The sequence below is a fragment of the Otolemur garnettii genome, unplaced genomic scaffold (assembly GCF_000181295.1).
Source record: "Otolemur garnettii isolate 467f Iridium unplaced genomic scaffold, OtoGar3 scaffold00194, whole genome shotgun sequence".
In the NCBI taxonomy this organism is placed as follows: domain Eukaryota; kingdom Metazoa; phylum Chordata; class Mammalia; order Primates; family Galagidae; genus Otolemur; species Otolemur garnettii.
In genome coordinates, this window is record NW_003852589.1 from 2,622,987 (window position 1) to 2,639,882 (window position 16,896).

General features: G+C 43.6%; 1 protein-coding gene across 1 annotated transcript in view; it reads left to right on the forward strand.

Annotated features, from left to right (window-relative positions):
* Positions 1 to 16,896, forward strand: part of CHRNA7 (cholinergic receptor nicotinic alpha 7 subunit) — a 140,961-nt gene that overhangs the window by 108,047 nt on the left and 16,018 nt on the right. Inside the window, exon 5 of the mRNA XM_003801019.2 lies at positions 15,888 to 15,967. Coding sequence (XP_003801067.1) covers positions 15,888 to 15,967 — 80 coding nt within the window. The remainder of the gene's footprint in view (positions 1 to 15,887; positions 15,968 to 16,896) is intronic.

Below are 16,896 nucleotides of genomic sequence, written 5' to 3' on the forward strand. Positions count from 1 at the left end.
TTCTTTGATTTTGGTATAATAGGTGCTTTTAAAATATATCCTGAGTATTTTGGATACTCCAGTTATTTTCGATTGAGATTCCAACTATTATTTTATTTTTTTTTTTCTTTTTTTTTTTTTTTTTTTTTTTACCAGGCCTCCTCTGATATTAAGCTGGCAGAGGAAGGAGAAGCCACCTCATGGTGTCAGCTGGAGATAGTGGTACAGGTGCTCTACCCAGCTTCTGCTAAAACCCTGGACGGAGGGGTGCCTTAGTCACTGCTAGGTAGGGGTGAGCATCTAGACTCCCCTGATGTCCTCCCCTGATTCCTCAACTGGCAGCTTGATACTACTGTAGGTCAAGATTCTGCCCTCTGCCCCCACCTGGCCTTCTTGTGCCAGTGTGGGGAGGGGTGTCTCCTTTTTCTCTGGTAAGGTTAGAAGCAAGAGTCCTCACTGGGCCTTTGGCAATGAAGTTGTTGCTGGAGTCTGATTGCTTCCTTTGTGTTTCGCTGGGGTAGGACTATTTGCTAAACATATTTCTTCTGTCTGACTGCCTCTTTCCTGATTGCTTGACTAGAGAGAGAGCAGGCTTTACTCAGGACTTGTTATGTCTTCTGTTAGTATTTTTGTGGTGCAGCCTTCTGCAGAACACAATTTGGAATACATGAGATAAATAGAATGCTGCCTTTTTGAGGATGTCACCAGGTGTGATGCCCTCTGTCTGTGTCTCTGCACTGTCACCAGGTGTGGTGCCCTCTTCCTTCTTTTATGCACTGTCACGAGGGCACGATGCCCTCTGCCTTCTCTACTCTGTCACCAGGTGTCTTGCCCTCTGCCTGTGTCTCTGTACCCCTCACAGTCTTAACACTCACTGATGAGCTGTGCTCAGAGATCCTAGTCGTACTTAGCAGGATGATAGTAATTACTCACCTTGGATGGCCATAACCAAACAATGTAGACTCAGTAGCTTTAAGTACCAGAAGCTTACTTTCTCATAGTTCTGAAGGTTGGGAAGTTTAAGATTAAGGGTCCTTATTTGGTTGTGGTTTACAGACAACTGCCTTCTCACTGTGTCTTCATGTTCCCAAGAGAGAGGAGAGAAAGAGAGGATGAGAGGGGAGAGCTCTCTCTCTTTCTCCTTTTACAAAGCCACCGGATTCCATCAGAACAGGGCCCTACCCTGTGACCTCTTTTAACTTCTATCAGTTCCTCTTCTTTTTTGCTAACCTTATGCTGCCATAGCAAGGGGAATTTTTCTGAAAGCACATGCTTAGTTTATTTGGACTTAATATTTATTCAGATGAATGTTTGTCAATTCCTTTTTTTTTTTGGCCAGGGCTGGATTTGAACCTACTACCTCTAATTATGGGGCCAGCGCCCTACTCCTTGAGCCACAGGCGCTGCCCATGTTTGTCAATTTCTTCATTTAGTGTAAAAAGAAAAGCTTTTTGTAAAAAGCAAAAAAAAAAAAAAATCAGTCTGGTCACTTTTCATTCAGTTCAGAGTGACTCTCAGATGTGGACTGGGGGGCCCCAGTTCTGTGGGAAGCTGCTGAGGTTACCTGCGTGCCTGGCTGGTGTCAGCACTGGATATTGGCAGTGCCTGATGTCTCTACATTCGCCCTCGCACGTTCAGGAACCTTTCCTAATACAGATGGTTTTCTACATATGATGAGCAGTTTGTACACAAAGTAACCTCAGCATCAGAACATTTTCTTTTCCCCTGGCAGGTGGGCTTAGTGTCCTTTTTTTCTTTTGTTTTATAGGTCTGGAGCCAGATGGGCATGATAGGTCACATAGGTTAGGAATGGACATATTATTTTTTAAATTTCACGAACTCCTTCATTTCAGTTTTTATAATCTACATTACACTCTGCATTGGAAAGAATGCCTGGGTTACAAGCAAGCTCAGGAGGGCAGAGTCCAGCTCTCTGATGACACTAGGGCTGGGGGTATTCAGTGAAGCTGAATTATCCTGGGTCACAAAAGTCATTACCACACAAGGCAAGAGTCAAGCCTGTACCACTCCCCTCCTGCCCCATACAAGGTGGATTGCAACTGAGATGGCCAGGGCCCTCGAAAGGCCATCCTGTCCATGACAAATTGGAATAGGAAAAGAAATCTACTCTCTGGCACAGGAAGACAAAAAAGCAGCTGACAATTTTAGGCTGGGTCAAAGAAGGACTCAATGTCTTCCCCAGAGACTGGGAGTGAGGCGTGTCTTCCTGTGCACCTGAGGCTTTGTTTTATAAAACCAAACATGACCTCTGGGAGGCCAAGGTGGGTAGATTGCCTGAGCTCACGGGTTTGAGACCAGTCTGAGCCAGAGTGAGACCTTGTCTCTAAAAATTAGCTGGGCATTGTGGTGGGCACCTATAGACTCAGCTACTCAGGAGGCTGAGGTAAGAGAATCGCTTGAGCCCAAGAGTTTGAGGTTGCTGTGAGCTGTGACGCCACAGCATTCTACCAAGAGCAACAAAGTGAGACTCAAAAAAAAAAAAAAAAAAGGAGAAGGAAACCAACATGATCTAGGAAACCCCAGTTCCACATGTAGTAAATGTTTAAAGTGGGCTAGGTCTGTGGGGCTCTGGGGCCCCTGAGGGAACGGGATATGGGGCACCTGGAAAGTAGTCCCTCAGCCAGGCCCATGGGCCTACCCTAAAGGCAGCAGCCCATTCTGGCCTTGCCCAGAAGGAAGAAGATTCATTCCAGTCTGTCCAATCAGTAAGCTTCACATGCCTTGCACACACTCTGCAGGTGGCAAAAGAGTGCTTTGAGCCCTGAATTCTCTGTAGCCTGGCAAATAGTCCATGTTCCACTAAGCCTTCAGGAGTACAGGCTGAGGGTGCAGGCTGTGCTGTGAGGCTGGAGCCCCCGGGTGCTGGTGGTTTCTCTCCCAGGCCCCCCTCTCTGACCACATGCCTGCACCTGTGTGTCTCTTAAGCACTTGTACTGTGTAGCTCTTGTAAGATTTTACAGAAGATGTTACAGATAAAGACTCCGTCAGGAATGAAACAATATATAAAAAGTAAGATGGAGGCTCAATTAAAAAAAACAATCTGCTACAGAGTAGCTGCAAATTAAAATTAAAACACATAAAGAAACAGCTCACTCTGGACGAGCATCCACAAAGACAGTGAAAGGCAGATTGGGACTCTCAAAAAAATTAAGATAATAGAAACTGATAAAGAGTTGTAAAATAGTTAAACACAGTTAAGGACTTAAAACGGGAGAGAAGAGCAAAGTGCCTACTTTGAAAAGCAGATTTGAAAAGGATCGAGTGAAATTAAGAGAGATGAGAAATATAGCCATCAAAATTAAAAACTCAGCAGAGGCACAAGGTGGTGGATGAGAGACAGTTGAGCGAGCAGAGGCAATTTCCTGGATAAATTACAGAAGGCTAAACAGACGGAAAATTGGAAAGAGTGATTTACGGCAGTTGCCATAATATCTAACACTTCTGTGAGTGCTTCTGGGTGCCAGGCCCTGTTCCAAAGCTTAACAACCTTTTGAGGGAAGAACTGTTATATTTTTGCAGATGTGGAAACTGCAGCAGTGAGTTTAGGGTCACTCGGGAAAGCAGGCTGGAAGCCTGGGCCACCCAGGAGAGGCTGAACCAGACCAGAAGGCTCCTGCTTTGGGCAGCATAATAGGAGGCATTTCTGAATAGAATGTGGAAAAATGTTGAGATTATGTCTAAGTTGGGCACAACCTGTCATCCTAGCACTCTGAGAGGCTGAGGTGGGAGGATCCCTTGAGCTCAGAGTTTGAGACCAGCCTGAGTAAGAGTAGACCTTGTCTCTTTCTCATTTTTTCCTTCCTGTTTTTTTTTTTTTTTTTTTTTTTTTGGCAGTCTTACTCTGTCCGCCCTGGGTAGAGTGTCATGGGGCCATTGTAGCTCACAGCAACCTCAAACTCTTAGGGTTAAATGATCCTCTTGCTTCACTCTCCTGTGTAGCTGGGACTACAAGCACAGGCCACCATGTCCAGTTAGTTTTTCTATTTTTTTTTAGTGGAAATAGGGGTCTTGCTCTTCCTCAGATGGTATTAAACTCCTGAGCTCAAGCAGTCCACCCGCCTTGGTCTCCCAGAGTGCTGAGACTACAAGCATGAGACACCACTTCCAGTCCACTCCATCTCTTCTAAAAATAGAAAAAAATTAACTAGGCATTGTAGTGGGTACCTGTAGTCCCAGCGACTTGGGAGGCAGAGGCAGGAGGATCCCTTGAACCCATGAGTGTGTGGTTGCTGTGAACTAGGCTGACAGCTTAGAACTCTAGCCTGGGCAACAGAATGGTAAGACTGCCTCAATAAATAAATTAATAAATACATTATTTTTAGAAAAGAGGTGAGGTTGTGACTCACATATACATTTGAAAATGAACACATGTTGAAAAATTCATTTCACTTGTGTGACTTGAGGGAACCAGGAAGATGCTCCAGTTAGTTCAATGGAAAATTCAACCCCATACAAATTTATGTGGAGTAAAGGCAGTGTGGGCTGAACCCCAAATAGACACAAAGCTTGTTCACCTACACACGGCAGGAAATCATTACCAATTAAGTCACTAACAGAAAACTCAGAATTTACACATCCATCAGCTGCCTGCAATCTACAAACAGCTAAAAATATTAACAGCTCGGACAGCAGGGCACAAAAGTAGCTAGCTCAGATATACGTGCCATAGAGGCTGTGTCATTTTCCTAATGCTTTTTTCTACAGAAGCTCTATATCAGAAGAACAGCTAAGAATTTAATGATATTGATGAAAAACATAAATCCTCTGATTCAGGTGATACAGCTCTAAGGAAAGAGACGTAATAGAGCCCAAGACATACTGTGCAAAAACATTGTAGGATGCCTGAAGCCAAGAAAGATCTTAGAAACCATGAAAGAAGAAAGATAGTCTGGTAACAAAGGGATGCCAACTATTAGACCTGTAATGATTGCAGACATTCTAAAGGCAGCCAATAGAAGCCAGAAAAAAATAAAATAATGCATTTTAAGTATTGAAAGAAAATAATTGTCAACTTGGAATCGTGTCTTGAGCTAAACTATTCTTTACATAGGAATCAAATTAAGACATTTTCAAGAAAACAAAGATTTAAGTGGCTTACAATGCAGAGGCCGTGCTACTGGTAATGGAATTACCAGAACATACACTAGGACTTAGGTGTGAGGAGCAATAAGCAAAAAAGGTGGTCAAAATTCAAGTAAGATAAACAGGCTTGAATGTATAAAATAATAAAAGTGAACTTGAGAATGTTAAAAACAAAGTAATATTAAAATGTTAGAAAATAGTAAGAAATATGAAAGGCAAAACTTCGTGCTTGGAGGTAAAATGCTCGTGAGCTCAGGCTGCTGTGGAAGGCTATAGAGATGTGAGCTGCAAGGAGGGCATAGCCAAGTCTGCGAGTAACCACCAGAAGGGTAAGAATATTTACCTTCCAAACAGGTAGCAGGTGGATAGGGAAGGACTAGAGAAAATAGGAGAAACCTGAAGTAAGTCAGAGAGAAAAAAAAAGCATAGCATGTTTTATATAATAGAAACAAAAACAAACATTGCAGTCGACCAGATAAGAGGAAATGGATTAGCCAGCCGGCTAACACAGAGACTTCCCAACTATAAAAATTTTTTAATACAACTATCGGCCATTTAGATGAAACAAACACAAGAAGTGAAAACAAAAAGAAGGAAAAACAACATACCTGAGAGACAGAAATTAAAATAAAATGTGAGTGGCTCTGTTTCCAACACACACACACACAGATGTACACAGAGTAAGAAAAGTATAATTAAAGTTAAAGGAGGTCAGGTCACACTGCAAAAAAGAAAAATGTATCTAAGAATATATGTATAACAAATCTCATATGTGTGTATATCTAATGAAATAGCTTTGAAGAAAAGTTGACATAATTTCAAGAATACTGGATAAATCTACAATCATAGTAAAAGATTTTAATATCCTTCTTTCAGTGAGTAATAGTTCAAGAAAGGAAAAAAATAGGGATATAGAGGTTTTGCAGTACACATTTAGCAAGCCTTATGTAATATACAGACACAGAGATAAATGACATTTGTATTGCACCAAAAATAAATATCTGGAGAACTAAATATCCAGGTGTTCATAAAACTTGAGCGTAAGTTGTGTTTGTGTGTGCACACATATCTGCAAGGATGTACATTTGGACGTACATAGTTAATTTTTGAGACAGGGTCTTGCTCTGTCAGCAGACTAGAGTGCAATGGCACAATCTTATCTCACTGCAGCCTTGGACTCCAGGCCTCAGCCTCCTAAAATTAACAGGTGCATTCCACCTTGTCTGGCTATTTTTTTAATTTTTTAGAGATGGGATCTCAGTATATTGTTCAGGCTGATCTCAAATCCTGACTTCACATAATCCTCCCACTTTCAGGTTCCCAAAGTGCTGGGATTTTGGGTTTGAGCCATGTGCCCAGCCATGTATACCTTTTAAGCACTAATGTTAATAAAGTTGGAGTTTTTTTTTGTTTGTTTGTTTGTTTGTTTGAGACCGTCTCACTCTGTTGTACCAGGCTAGAGCACGGTGGCCTCCTAGGTCATAGTACCCTCTAAGTCCTGGGCTCAAACAATCCTATTGCCCCTGCCTCCTGAGTAGTTGGGACTACAGGCATCCATCACAACAGCTGGCTAGTTTTTCTATTTTTAGTAGAGTTGGGGTCTCACTCTTGCTCAGGCTGGTCTCAAGCTCCTAAGCTCAAGCAGTCTACCCACCTTGGCCTCCTAGAGTGCTAGGATTATAGGTATGAGCCACTGTGCATAGCCAGAAAAGATTTTTAAAAAACCTTTTTTAGGAAATCCTAAAGACTATTCAAATCCATTTTAGAAAAACATGTGAGTTTATTACCAATCTCTAGAAGTCTGAAAAACATAACATTAAAACCAAAGAAAAAAGAAGCAAGGAAGAATAAAGATAAGACTAGAAACTTATTAAATAAGAATAATAGAGGTCAACAAAGGATACATAGGTTTTTTAAATGAACTAATAAAATATACATAAATCCTTCTCAGAAAATAATTATCAAGAAAATAAAGAAAGCACAAACAAACATTCTGTCAACATAAAAGGGGTTTGTAACTATAGACAGACATTTACAAAGTAGACTGCCGTGAACAACTTCATGTCAAAGACTTGGGAGATTTAGATAGATTTAATATTTTCTAGAAAAATAGACCAAAAAAAGTGAATGGATTTTATTAAAAGTAGATTTTTTTTTTTCTTGTAGAGACAGAGTCTCATTTTGTCACCCTCAGTAGAGTGCTGTGGCATCACAGCTCACAGCAACCTCCAACTCCTGGGCTTAGGTGATTCTCCTACCTCAGCCTCCCAAGTAGCTGGGACCACAGGCACTCGCCACAACGCCCGGCTATTTTCTGTTGCAGTTTGGCCAGGGCCAGGTTTGAACTTACCACCCTTGGTATATGGGGCTGGCACCCTACCCACGGAGCCACAAGCACAGCCCCAAGTAGACTTTTTAAGCACCATTTTAGGTTCACAGCCTAATTGTGTGGAAAGTGTAGGGTGGCCATACAGCTCTGACCCCTACACAAGTACCTCCTCCCACATTCTCAGCATCCCCCACCAGAGCAGCATGTGTGTCACAGATGAGGAACCTGCACTGTCCTGTGGTCACCAGCCAGAGCCCGTCCTTTACGTCACGGTTCCCTCTTGGTGTGTACATTCTGTGGGTCTGCACACATACGTAATGACCTGTGTCTGCCATGATAGGCTCATGCAGACAGATTCACTGCCCTAAGAAGCCTCTCTGGTTTTCACTCCCTCCCTGCAACCCCTGGCAACCACTGATCCTTCTGATCCTTTCACTGCTTCTACAGTTTCATCCTTTCTAGAATGTCTTAGAGTTGGAACCGGCAGTCTGAAGTCTTCTCCGATTGGCTCCTTTCACTCAGTAATATGCATCTAAAGTTCGTGTGTCTTTTCATGGCTTGATAGCTCATTTCTTTTGAGCACTGATATTCCATTGTCTGGATCTGCCACAGTTTATTCGTTCATCTCCTGGAGGACATCTCGTTGGCTTCCAAATTTCAGCAATTATGCATAAAGGTGCTGTAAACATCTGTGTGTGGGTTTTTAATTGGATGTGTTTTCGATTCCTTTCAGTAAAGACCTAGGAGAGCAATAGCTGGATTGCATGGTAAGCGTATGTTCAGTTTCGTAGGAAACAGCCAGACTGGCTTCCAGAACAGCTGTGCCATTTTGCATCCCACCAGCAAATGCGTGAGGATTTGTGTTGCTCCACGTCTTTGCCAGCGTTTGGGGCTGTCAGTGTTCTGGATTCTGGCCATTCAGATAGATGTGTAGCGGTGTGTTACTGTTGCTCTGCTGTCCATCTCACTGATGGCAGGACGAGGGGTATCTGCTCATATGCTCATTTCACATCTGAGTGTCTTCTTTGGTCTGTGGTCCATTTCGTAATTGGGTTGGTTCTTTGAGTTCTTTGTATATTTTGGATAAGACTCTCTTTATCAGATATGTCTTTTGCAAATGTGTTTCTCCCAGTCTGTGGCTTATCTCTTCATTCTCTTGACCATATATTTTTAAAAAGAAATTCAGGTGGGTTTCCAGGCAAGTTCTATTCAGTATAGACATATGTTCCACTTTTAAACATGGATGAAAGTCTTAACTATTTCACTCAGCACACCAAATCTAGCAAAAATGTAAAAATAAATCCTAACAAATTTAGGTTTGGATTAGGAATGCACATTTTGTTTAACTTTCAAAATATCCGCTAATGCAATTCATCCTACTAAAAGAGTGAAGCAGATAATAAATAATTATCCTGGTAGCTGGAGAAAAATCCACTGATATTATTGAACAGCCATCTGTGAATTAGAAGGAACCTCACCTAACTTGACATAGGGCCTCCACCAAAAATTAATTGAAAGCTGAAACATTAGAAATTTCTAAATGTTCATTTGTACCCTTGTTAGACAGATATATAGGTGATCTTTCCAGTCACCCTCCCACCACCCGGCCACCCTTCTCCCCTCCCCTTCTTTTCTAGAACTAGAATATAAATGTTTTGACACAATGACTAAGCAAATGACATGAAATCTATGTTAACCAGCTTGATGAAAGTATTTCAAATTGTATATGAAAACACTACACTGTACCCCATGTTTGCATTAATATATACAGCTATCATTTAATAAAAAAAATTAAAAAAAAGAAATTTCTAAATGTGGAACAACATAAGGATATCAGTTGTCATTACCTTCTAAAAATATCTAACTTATCATATGAATTTAAATAGTTAAAGAAGTAAAATAAAATATTTAAGGTTAGAAAGGAATGAACTGAGTTATCATTAGTAGGCCATAGGTTTTTACACAGAAAACCTCTAGAGGCTATCTAAACGAAATACGTTGGCTACAGAACAAGATCTATAAAAATATCAAATGTATTTCTGTGTTCTTGGAACAATTAGAAAAATATAATTTAAGAAGTTTTATTTCTGATATCTGCAGGTGTTGAAAAGTATCAATAAATAAATCCAATAAACTCCCACATAAATGTTGAGTTATGCTTATGCCTGGGAAAACTCAGTAACATAAAGATGCCGAATTTGCCAAAACTAAATTTGATGTGATCGGTGTGATTGCAAGTAAAGTCTGAACAGGAACTTTGTGGCATTGTACAAAGAGATCTTAAAATTGACAATGATGAGCAGACAACAGGTCAGGAAGAGCTAAGGCAATTATAATGAAAAAGAACCAAGTTGGGGGACTTGTCCTGCCAAATACTAACACTTTCATAATGCTGTAAGATCACGGTGATGCTGTCCTGTGTCAGGGACAGACATGTGACTCAGGAATAAACTAGGGAGTTCTTGATATGTGCTGTCATAACTTAGGCTGTGTTATTTCTGACATTGTTATAATCTATCCAAATGCTATTGCCAATTACTTTGTTACACTTATATCTATATTATATTGAATTTAACATGTAAATTAGTGGATAAAGAAAAGATTCCTGAATGGATTCTTAATGGATTTTTCCAGAATCCTGTTGATGCCCCAGACTATTCTCTTAAAAGGTAGAAATGACCAGAAAAATTTGTTTCTGCTCAAGACATTTTGGTCATGGACTGTGACAGGCCACATTGCTGGTTGCAGACCCTTAACGTTTTAGATTAAAGTACAGAGTGAAATGGAAATATTTATGAGAGGGCATCTCCATCTCCCTCTTTTTCTTTTAACATAGTTCATCTTTTCCAACCCTGTTTTTCCTCTATAATCTGGAGATAATTGCCATCAGTAGTGCCTTAACATTGTATCTTTACTTGCAATTGGCAGATTTTTATTTCCCTTAGGAGATTTAAAATAAATGGCACCTTAGGTCCACGCTCTCCTGAGAGTGATGCTTCCTCCTTCCTTACGTTTTTTAGGTAATTTCATTTTCATCTCTTCAGCTCTTCCTTCTCTTAGGCTTCCAAGGATAATGAGAGCTCAGGAGGATTTCACATGAAATTTTATTTATTAGGGTCATCCTGAGCCCACACATGGCATCCTCTTTGCAGAAGCACAGTATACGTGGATTTCTGTTTTTCCTTTTGTTAATGATTCATCTTATCTGGATGCAGAGTCTCACTCTCGTGAGCACATGCCCTGGTGTGGGTTAGTCTTGTGGGGCTTCTGTGATGGCCGGGCCTCCTTGGTTTCTCCCTCAGGATGCTGACAGCTAGGCTCCTGGGCAGGGTCACTCTCACCTACCTGGCTTAGGGTTGAGCCCCTCCATGCTGAGGCCAGAATATTGAGGCTGAGACAAGAGGGCTTTTGTTCCAGGGCCAGCAGCCCTTTGTAGGAACAGATCCAGATACTGCAAGGGACCCTGGGTGATTCAGAGGAGGGAGGAGTCTAAGCCCAGACCAAAGGATCCTTCTGTGTGTGCCTCACGGGCTGTCCCTACTCGTGCTGCCACTGATGTCTCAGCAGGTAATCCCATGAGGATTGGACCCCTGAGCCCTGCTTGGTGTGACCCCAAGCCCTCTTTCTAACCTCTCTGCTAGGGAGGACAACATCTCACTCATCCCATGGTCCAGGCCCATCAGACCTTCCCGAAACCTTTCCCATTCTGGTTTTTCTCTAGATGTGTGACCTGACTGTGCCTTCAGCCAGGGGTGCATGTCCACATTCATTTCCACCTGCAGGAGCTCTGCCCCTGTTTAGAGCCTGACCAGATGCTTCTCCTCGTGACCATCCCTCCAGGACATGGAATTCACGTCCTGAATATTTTAGTTTGATTTCCCTCAGTCTTCCCCTTTGTGGTGGGAAAAAAAAAAGAAAAATAGAAAGGAGTGAGCTCACCACATCTCTGTCTGTGGAGGGACAAAGGCAGCACCTGCAGGATCTTACGGCCTTGGGGTAGCAACCTTAAGAACTCTGTGGATGTACTGTACCTTCCACTAGTCAATAAAACATATATATTTGACCATTTTCAAATTGTTCAATACAAAAAGTAATTCAAATATACACAAACACAGATTGAGATGTGAGATGAGTCCCCCTGTCCTCATCCCCCTTTCTGCAGTTACGGGCATCTGGCTTCTGGGAGGCTGCATTAACCATGGCCTGTGGCCGTTGTTGGCTGGCATCTGTCAGGCAACCTGTGTGCATGGGGCCGGTCCACGTGGTAATTTGTGCTAGTGTGGTGGTCATCGAGGTCCTTGCAGTGGTTTTGGCCACTCATGTTCCAGAGGTGCCTCACTTCCTGCCTTGGAGAGCTGTTTTCAAACTCAGTTGTTAGCAGGAGGGCCCTTTTTCAAACACATCTTATCCCCAGCCTTAATACCGGTTATGAGTACAAATCTATTGAAGAGTCTACTTCTATATTATTCACTTATAAAATGAATGTGCCTATGGGAAAAACCATTAAGATTTGGGTTTTGATAGCAATTACCGTGTTACAATTCCACGTATCCCCATATTCTGTTTAGATGAACGATAATCAGAAATCACTAAGTCACACAGGTAAACCGTTGCTAATGGCAACGGTTTTTAATCTTGTTTCTTACCAATTTGCCTTGTGATCTCAAGAGTCTCTTCAATTAAATTGATCCAAATGTTTGAGGGAAAATCTTGTAGGAACTGGAGTTTTAGTGTTTTTTAATTTTTTTCCAGAGTTGAATCACGGATCTAACAGATGCTCACAGTCTTTATAGAAATATAAAAATAAGACAGGAAGAAACCTGAGCTTAAAATAAGCAATACTCTATACCCTGAACTGTGCATCACACTGCACTTTGCGATGCTGCCACTGAGAATGCCCCTGGGGAGAACATGTGACCTGTCGGGGACAGGTTCTCCACGGTCTGATTTTAGGGACAAACTTGAATTTGTTAAAAGAGCAACACACAGCCAAAGGCCCAATTGGTGACTCTTTTTACAAGAGAATCAAATGCGTACACATTCTTGGCCAGAGACTTTTTAGTTTAACTTCTACCCAAAAGCATGTTAAATGGGCCATATAAATGTATACCTTGGTAGTCTTGGAAGAGTTAAAATTTTAACAGTAATTTGACGTCTGTGTTGACTTTCATTACTACTTTCAAAATCCAGGGAAAAGAAAGGAAGTGATCAGAATGAAACATGAGCAGAAACCTTATGGCACCCCCACAGAATCTCAGGGCTCCAGGGAACCTGGCTTGAAAATCATGCCACTACCCAGAGTGAGTCTGTGAAGGCCACAGTTTCAGCTGTTTGGGGCCTAGTCACCGTTTATAAAGTGACTCATTCATACAGTTGGATAGACTGCAGTCGAGCACAGACTACTTGCTCTTGGTCCTGCCTCCTCCTCTCTCCCTCCCTCCCTGAGTGTGTTTGGAAGTGAGGGGTGAATGTGTTCTTTTTCATCTCAAAGGCCTGTCTTTTTATAACAGTTTAACAACTTAGCCTTCCTCCCTTCCTTCTTTCAACTTCAGCGTATTTTTGTTTGTTTCATATTCAAATCATGACTTCCTTGTAGAGTTTGTTTCATGGAGTTTTTGGTTGCTTTTTTTTTTTAGGCAGAGAGTCTCGCTCTGCCACCCACACTGGAGTGGCATCATCATAGCTCACTTGAGCCTTCAGCTCCCAGGCTCAAGCAGTTCTCCTGCCTCAGACTCCTGAGTAGATGGGACTACAGCCACTGGCCACCACACTAGAGCTAATTTTTTTTTTTTTTTTTGAGACAGAGTCTCACCACTCTGTTGCCTGTTGTCCCAGCAACCTCAAACTCTTCTGGGGTTAAGTGATCCTCCTGTCTCAACCTCCTGAGTAGCTGAGACTACAGGTAGCTACCACGACACCTAGCTAATTTTTCCATGTTTTTGTAGAGGCAGGTCTCCCTGGTGCCCAGCCCGGTCTACAGTACCAGAGCTCAAGGGACCCTCCTGCCTTGGCCTTCCAGAGTTCTAGGATTACAGGTATAAGCCACCACTCAGCTGATTTTTCTATTTTTAGTAGAAGAGGAGGTCTCTTGTTTAGGCTGGTTTTAGGGAGCTCAAGTAACCTCCCTCCTCAGCTCCTGACGTGCTAGAATTACAAGCATTAGTCACTGTGCCTGGCCTGGTTGCCTTTTTTCTTACTGCAAAAATTTTTTAAATATGTTCTTAATTGGGTGGCACCTGTAGCTCAAAGGAGTAGGGCACCGGCCCCATCTACCAGAGGTGGAGGGTTCAAACCCGGCCCTGGCCAAAAACTGCAAAAAAAAAAAATAAGAATAATAATAATAAAATGTGTCCTTAATCAGAGCCATGATGTTTCCCAGATTGCTCTCCTCTCTCTCCATCCAGTCCCTCTGTCCTCAGGAAATGCACGTCTTGCTCTGGTTTGGACCCACCGTTTTTTAGTTCTGCTGCCAGCTCACTGTAGAAATCCCTTTTCTTTATCTCCATGTTTAGTCTGAAAGTTTCTATCTTGGTTTCCATCTTCATTGTTATAAAGCTGACCAATAAAATATATATGGGCAACCGGCTCTCTGAGGCCTTTAACATTCTTGAAAATGGCTTTTTTTTTTTTTTTTAATTTGCCTTCATGCTTGGGTGGTTTCTTTCTGCTCAAGGAAGTGTCTTCATGTTATTTCTTTGATAATTTTCTCCCACTATGCCTTCCCTGTTGGCTCCTGATGGAGCTTTGTTTAGTGAAGTGAGTCCTCCGGCCTTGTCTTCCAAGCACCCCCTCTGTTCTGCCCTACGTTTTATTTCTGTGATTTCTATCAGCCCAAACTCCTGCCCATTTATAACAAGTTATTTCATAAGTCCTATCTTTAATTTCCATTTAGTTCTCTGTGTTTTTGACAGCAATGTTATCTTGGATTTTTTGGAGGATATTCCTTCTCTGTCACTCTGGGTAGAGTGCTGTGGCATCATAGTTCACAGCAACCTCAAACTCTTGCCTCAGCCTCCCATATTGCTGGGACTACAGGCACCTGCCACCATGCCCAGTTTTCTATTTTTGGTAGAGATGGGAGTCTCACTCTTAACTCAGGCTGGTCTCAAACTCCTGAGCTCAGGCAATCCATCTGCCTCAGCCTCCCAGAGTGCTAAGATTACAGGTGTAAACCAACCACGCCCGGCCAGGATACTGCTTCTAAAGGAAGGAATTTTTCAGTGTTTTCATTGGCTCTTTCTGGATCTTTTGGGGGTTCCCATTCTTGCTTGTGTGTTTCATGCTGGAGACTGTCTCCAACTGATCCTGAGTTTTCCACTGGGAAGGCCTCAGGCACAGAAGGGCCAACAGAGACTCAGAAGTTGTGGGTATCCCTGGGTTGCCAAAATGAGAGGAACTTTATCCTGTGGTACCAGTCAGGGTGCCAGACTGGCTGCTTGTATTTTCTGGAGGTGGTTTATTTTTATTTACATGCCCGGCGGTGTTTTATTGGTACTGGGGATTTGTTTGCATCAGGTATGGGAAGACACAAGGACACAGAAATGACTGTCACGAAGGGGGGTTTTACTCATCCTCCCTTCTAAGCAGGAGGCTTGGCATACCATGTAGGGCCACAATGGGGGACAGCAGGGCCCATCAGGTGGCAGAGGGAGTAGGGAAAACCTGGGCAAGAGACTTGGTGGCTGTGTCTGCAGGGAGGGATGGGAATAGCAGAGTAAGCAGGCTGAGGCCTAGGACTGCCCAGTTTGAATGCCTTATACAGGTTCTGGGTCATGGTGACATCCCTAGTTGGGGGTACCCCATCCTGAGGTGATGAGGGCAGGGAGATGGTGACCCCAGGTATGACATCCTGAAAAGGAGATGTCTGGGGAGTGAGTGCTGGATTGATTGATTTGTATTTGAAAGTAGAGCTCATGGTCAAGAGGCCCCCTCTTCCTGCCCCAGGACAGCAAGACCCCAGATGTTTCTCTGTGGGTGCAGGGGTGTGTGTCCCCTTAATCCAAGTTATTAACTCCTGGCTGCAAGACATTTGAACATGGGCAGGGGTGGGGATGAGGTGCCTTTATCTAAAACTTACACTTAATTCTGCTGCCTTCTGCCACGTAGTTTTTGTCATCACTAATTGTGGCCCCAGCTCCCTTCGGTACCCTGCACGCACAGTTGCAGTCATTCAGATGTGCGTGATAAGCGCCAGCGAAGCCTGAGCCCCACTCGCAAGTCTGGAACCAGCGGCTCTGAGTGCAGCAGGTCAGAGGCCCTGGCTGGGGCTCGCGGGGAGGCGGCCACTGCCACCCACTCCGCGCCACCCAGGCTGCCCATGTTCTCCGAAGTTGTCTTCAGGTTTCATCTTAGAAAAGAAAAGAGCACTTGGGAGACCCACGGTGGTGCTTGCAGACCCGGAGTGCAGGCAGCCCCAGGGGCACTGGGAAACACGCAGCCTGGTGGCGCTGGCTCACGAGACCCTTTCCTGTTCTAGTGCTGACGAGCGATTTGATGCCACGTTCCACACCAACGTTTTGGTGAATTCTTCTGGGCACTGCCAGTACCTCCCCCCAGGTAAGCTCTGCTGTTTTTGACCTCTTACAGTTAGGACATTTAAGCGAGTTTGGGTCTCAGTCCTGACCACACTGCGCCCGTCACCCCTGGTCACTGCAGCCCCTCTTCTTTCTAAGACTCTTGTATGCCCCGATGTGTCCCCTCAACTGGGGAGAGCAGTCTTGCTCTTGAGTCTCAGAACCCTTCTGGCTCCACCTGTCTTTGCTAATGTGTCATATGTTATTTTCCCTTAAATTCTGCCACACGTTCTTTAAAGTTAATCTATAATCATGAGCTTCCCTTGCCGGGTAATTTCCAATTCACCTGAAACCTGCAAGCTGGACCTCTCGGCTCTCCATTGCAATGCAACATTTTCCTGCCACTGGACTCAGTACTTTGGCAGGTGCAGCCCTCTGGGTGTTGGGGTTGGGAAGGTGAGAATCCCTTGGCCCTGAGTGTGGATGGTAAAGAGTGTGCCTGGGCACCGTGCCAGTTCCCTGGATTCAAGGGCGATGCCGGTCAGTGAGCGACTGCTTTGTCCTCTCCATGCCCCCAAAGTCACTGTTTTCAGGGGTTGGTTCTTCTCTCTCCCAGCAGGACCCCGAGCAGCCCACCCCATGGGAAACCCGTCTTGTGGCCTTGAGTGCATTCAGGGCTTGTTTCAGCATATTGATAACTAACAGAGTTTTCTGATATTTTAGGAGATTTTTTTCCAGGATAATCTCCCCCGGTGCGGCTGCCCTCATCCTGCTGGCAGGTCATCAGCAGCTGCCTCCCAGTTCACCACCACTGCTCACACCCACCACACTCACAGCACATGCACACTCACACGGCACACACACAGCACCACACACATGCACACATGGCACACACACGGTCATGGTACACACAGCACACACCTCACATGGCACACACACACACTCATAGTACACACAGCACACATGCACACA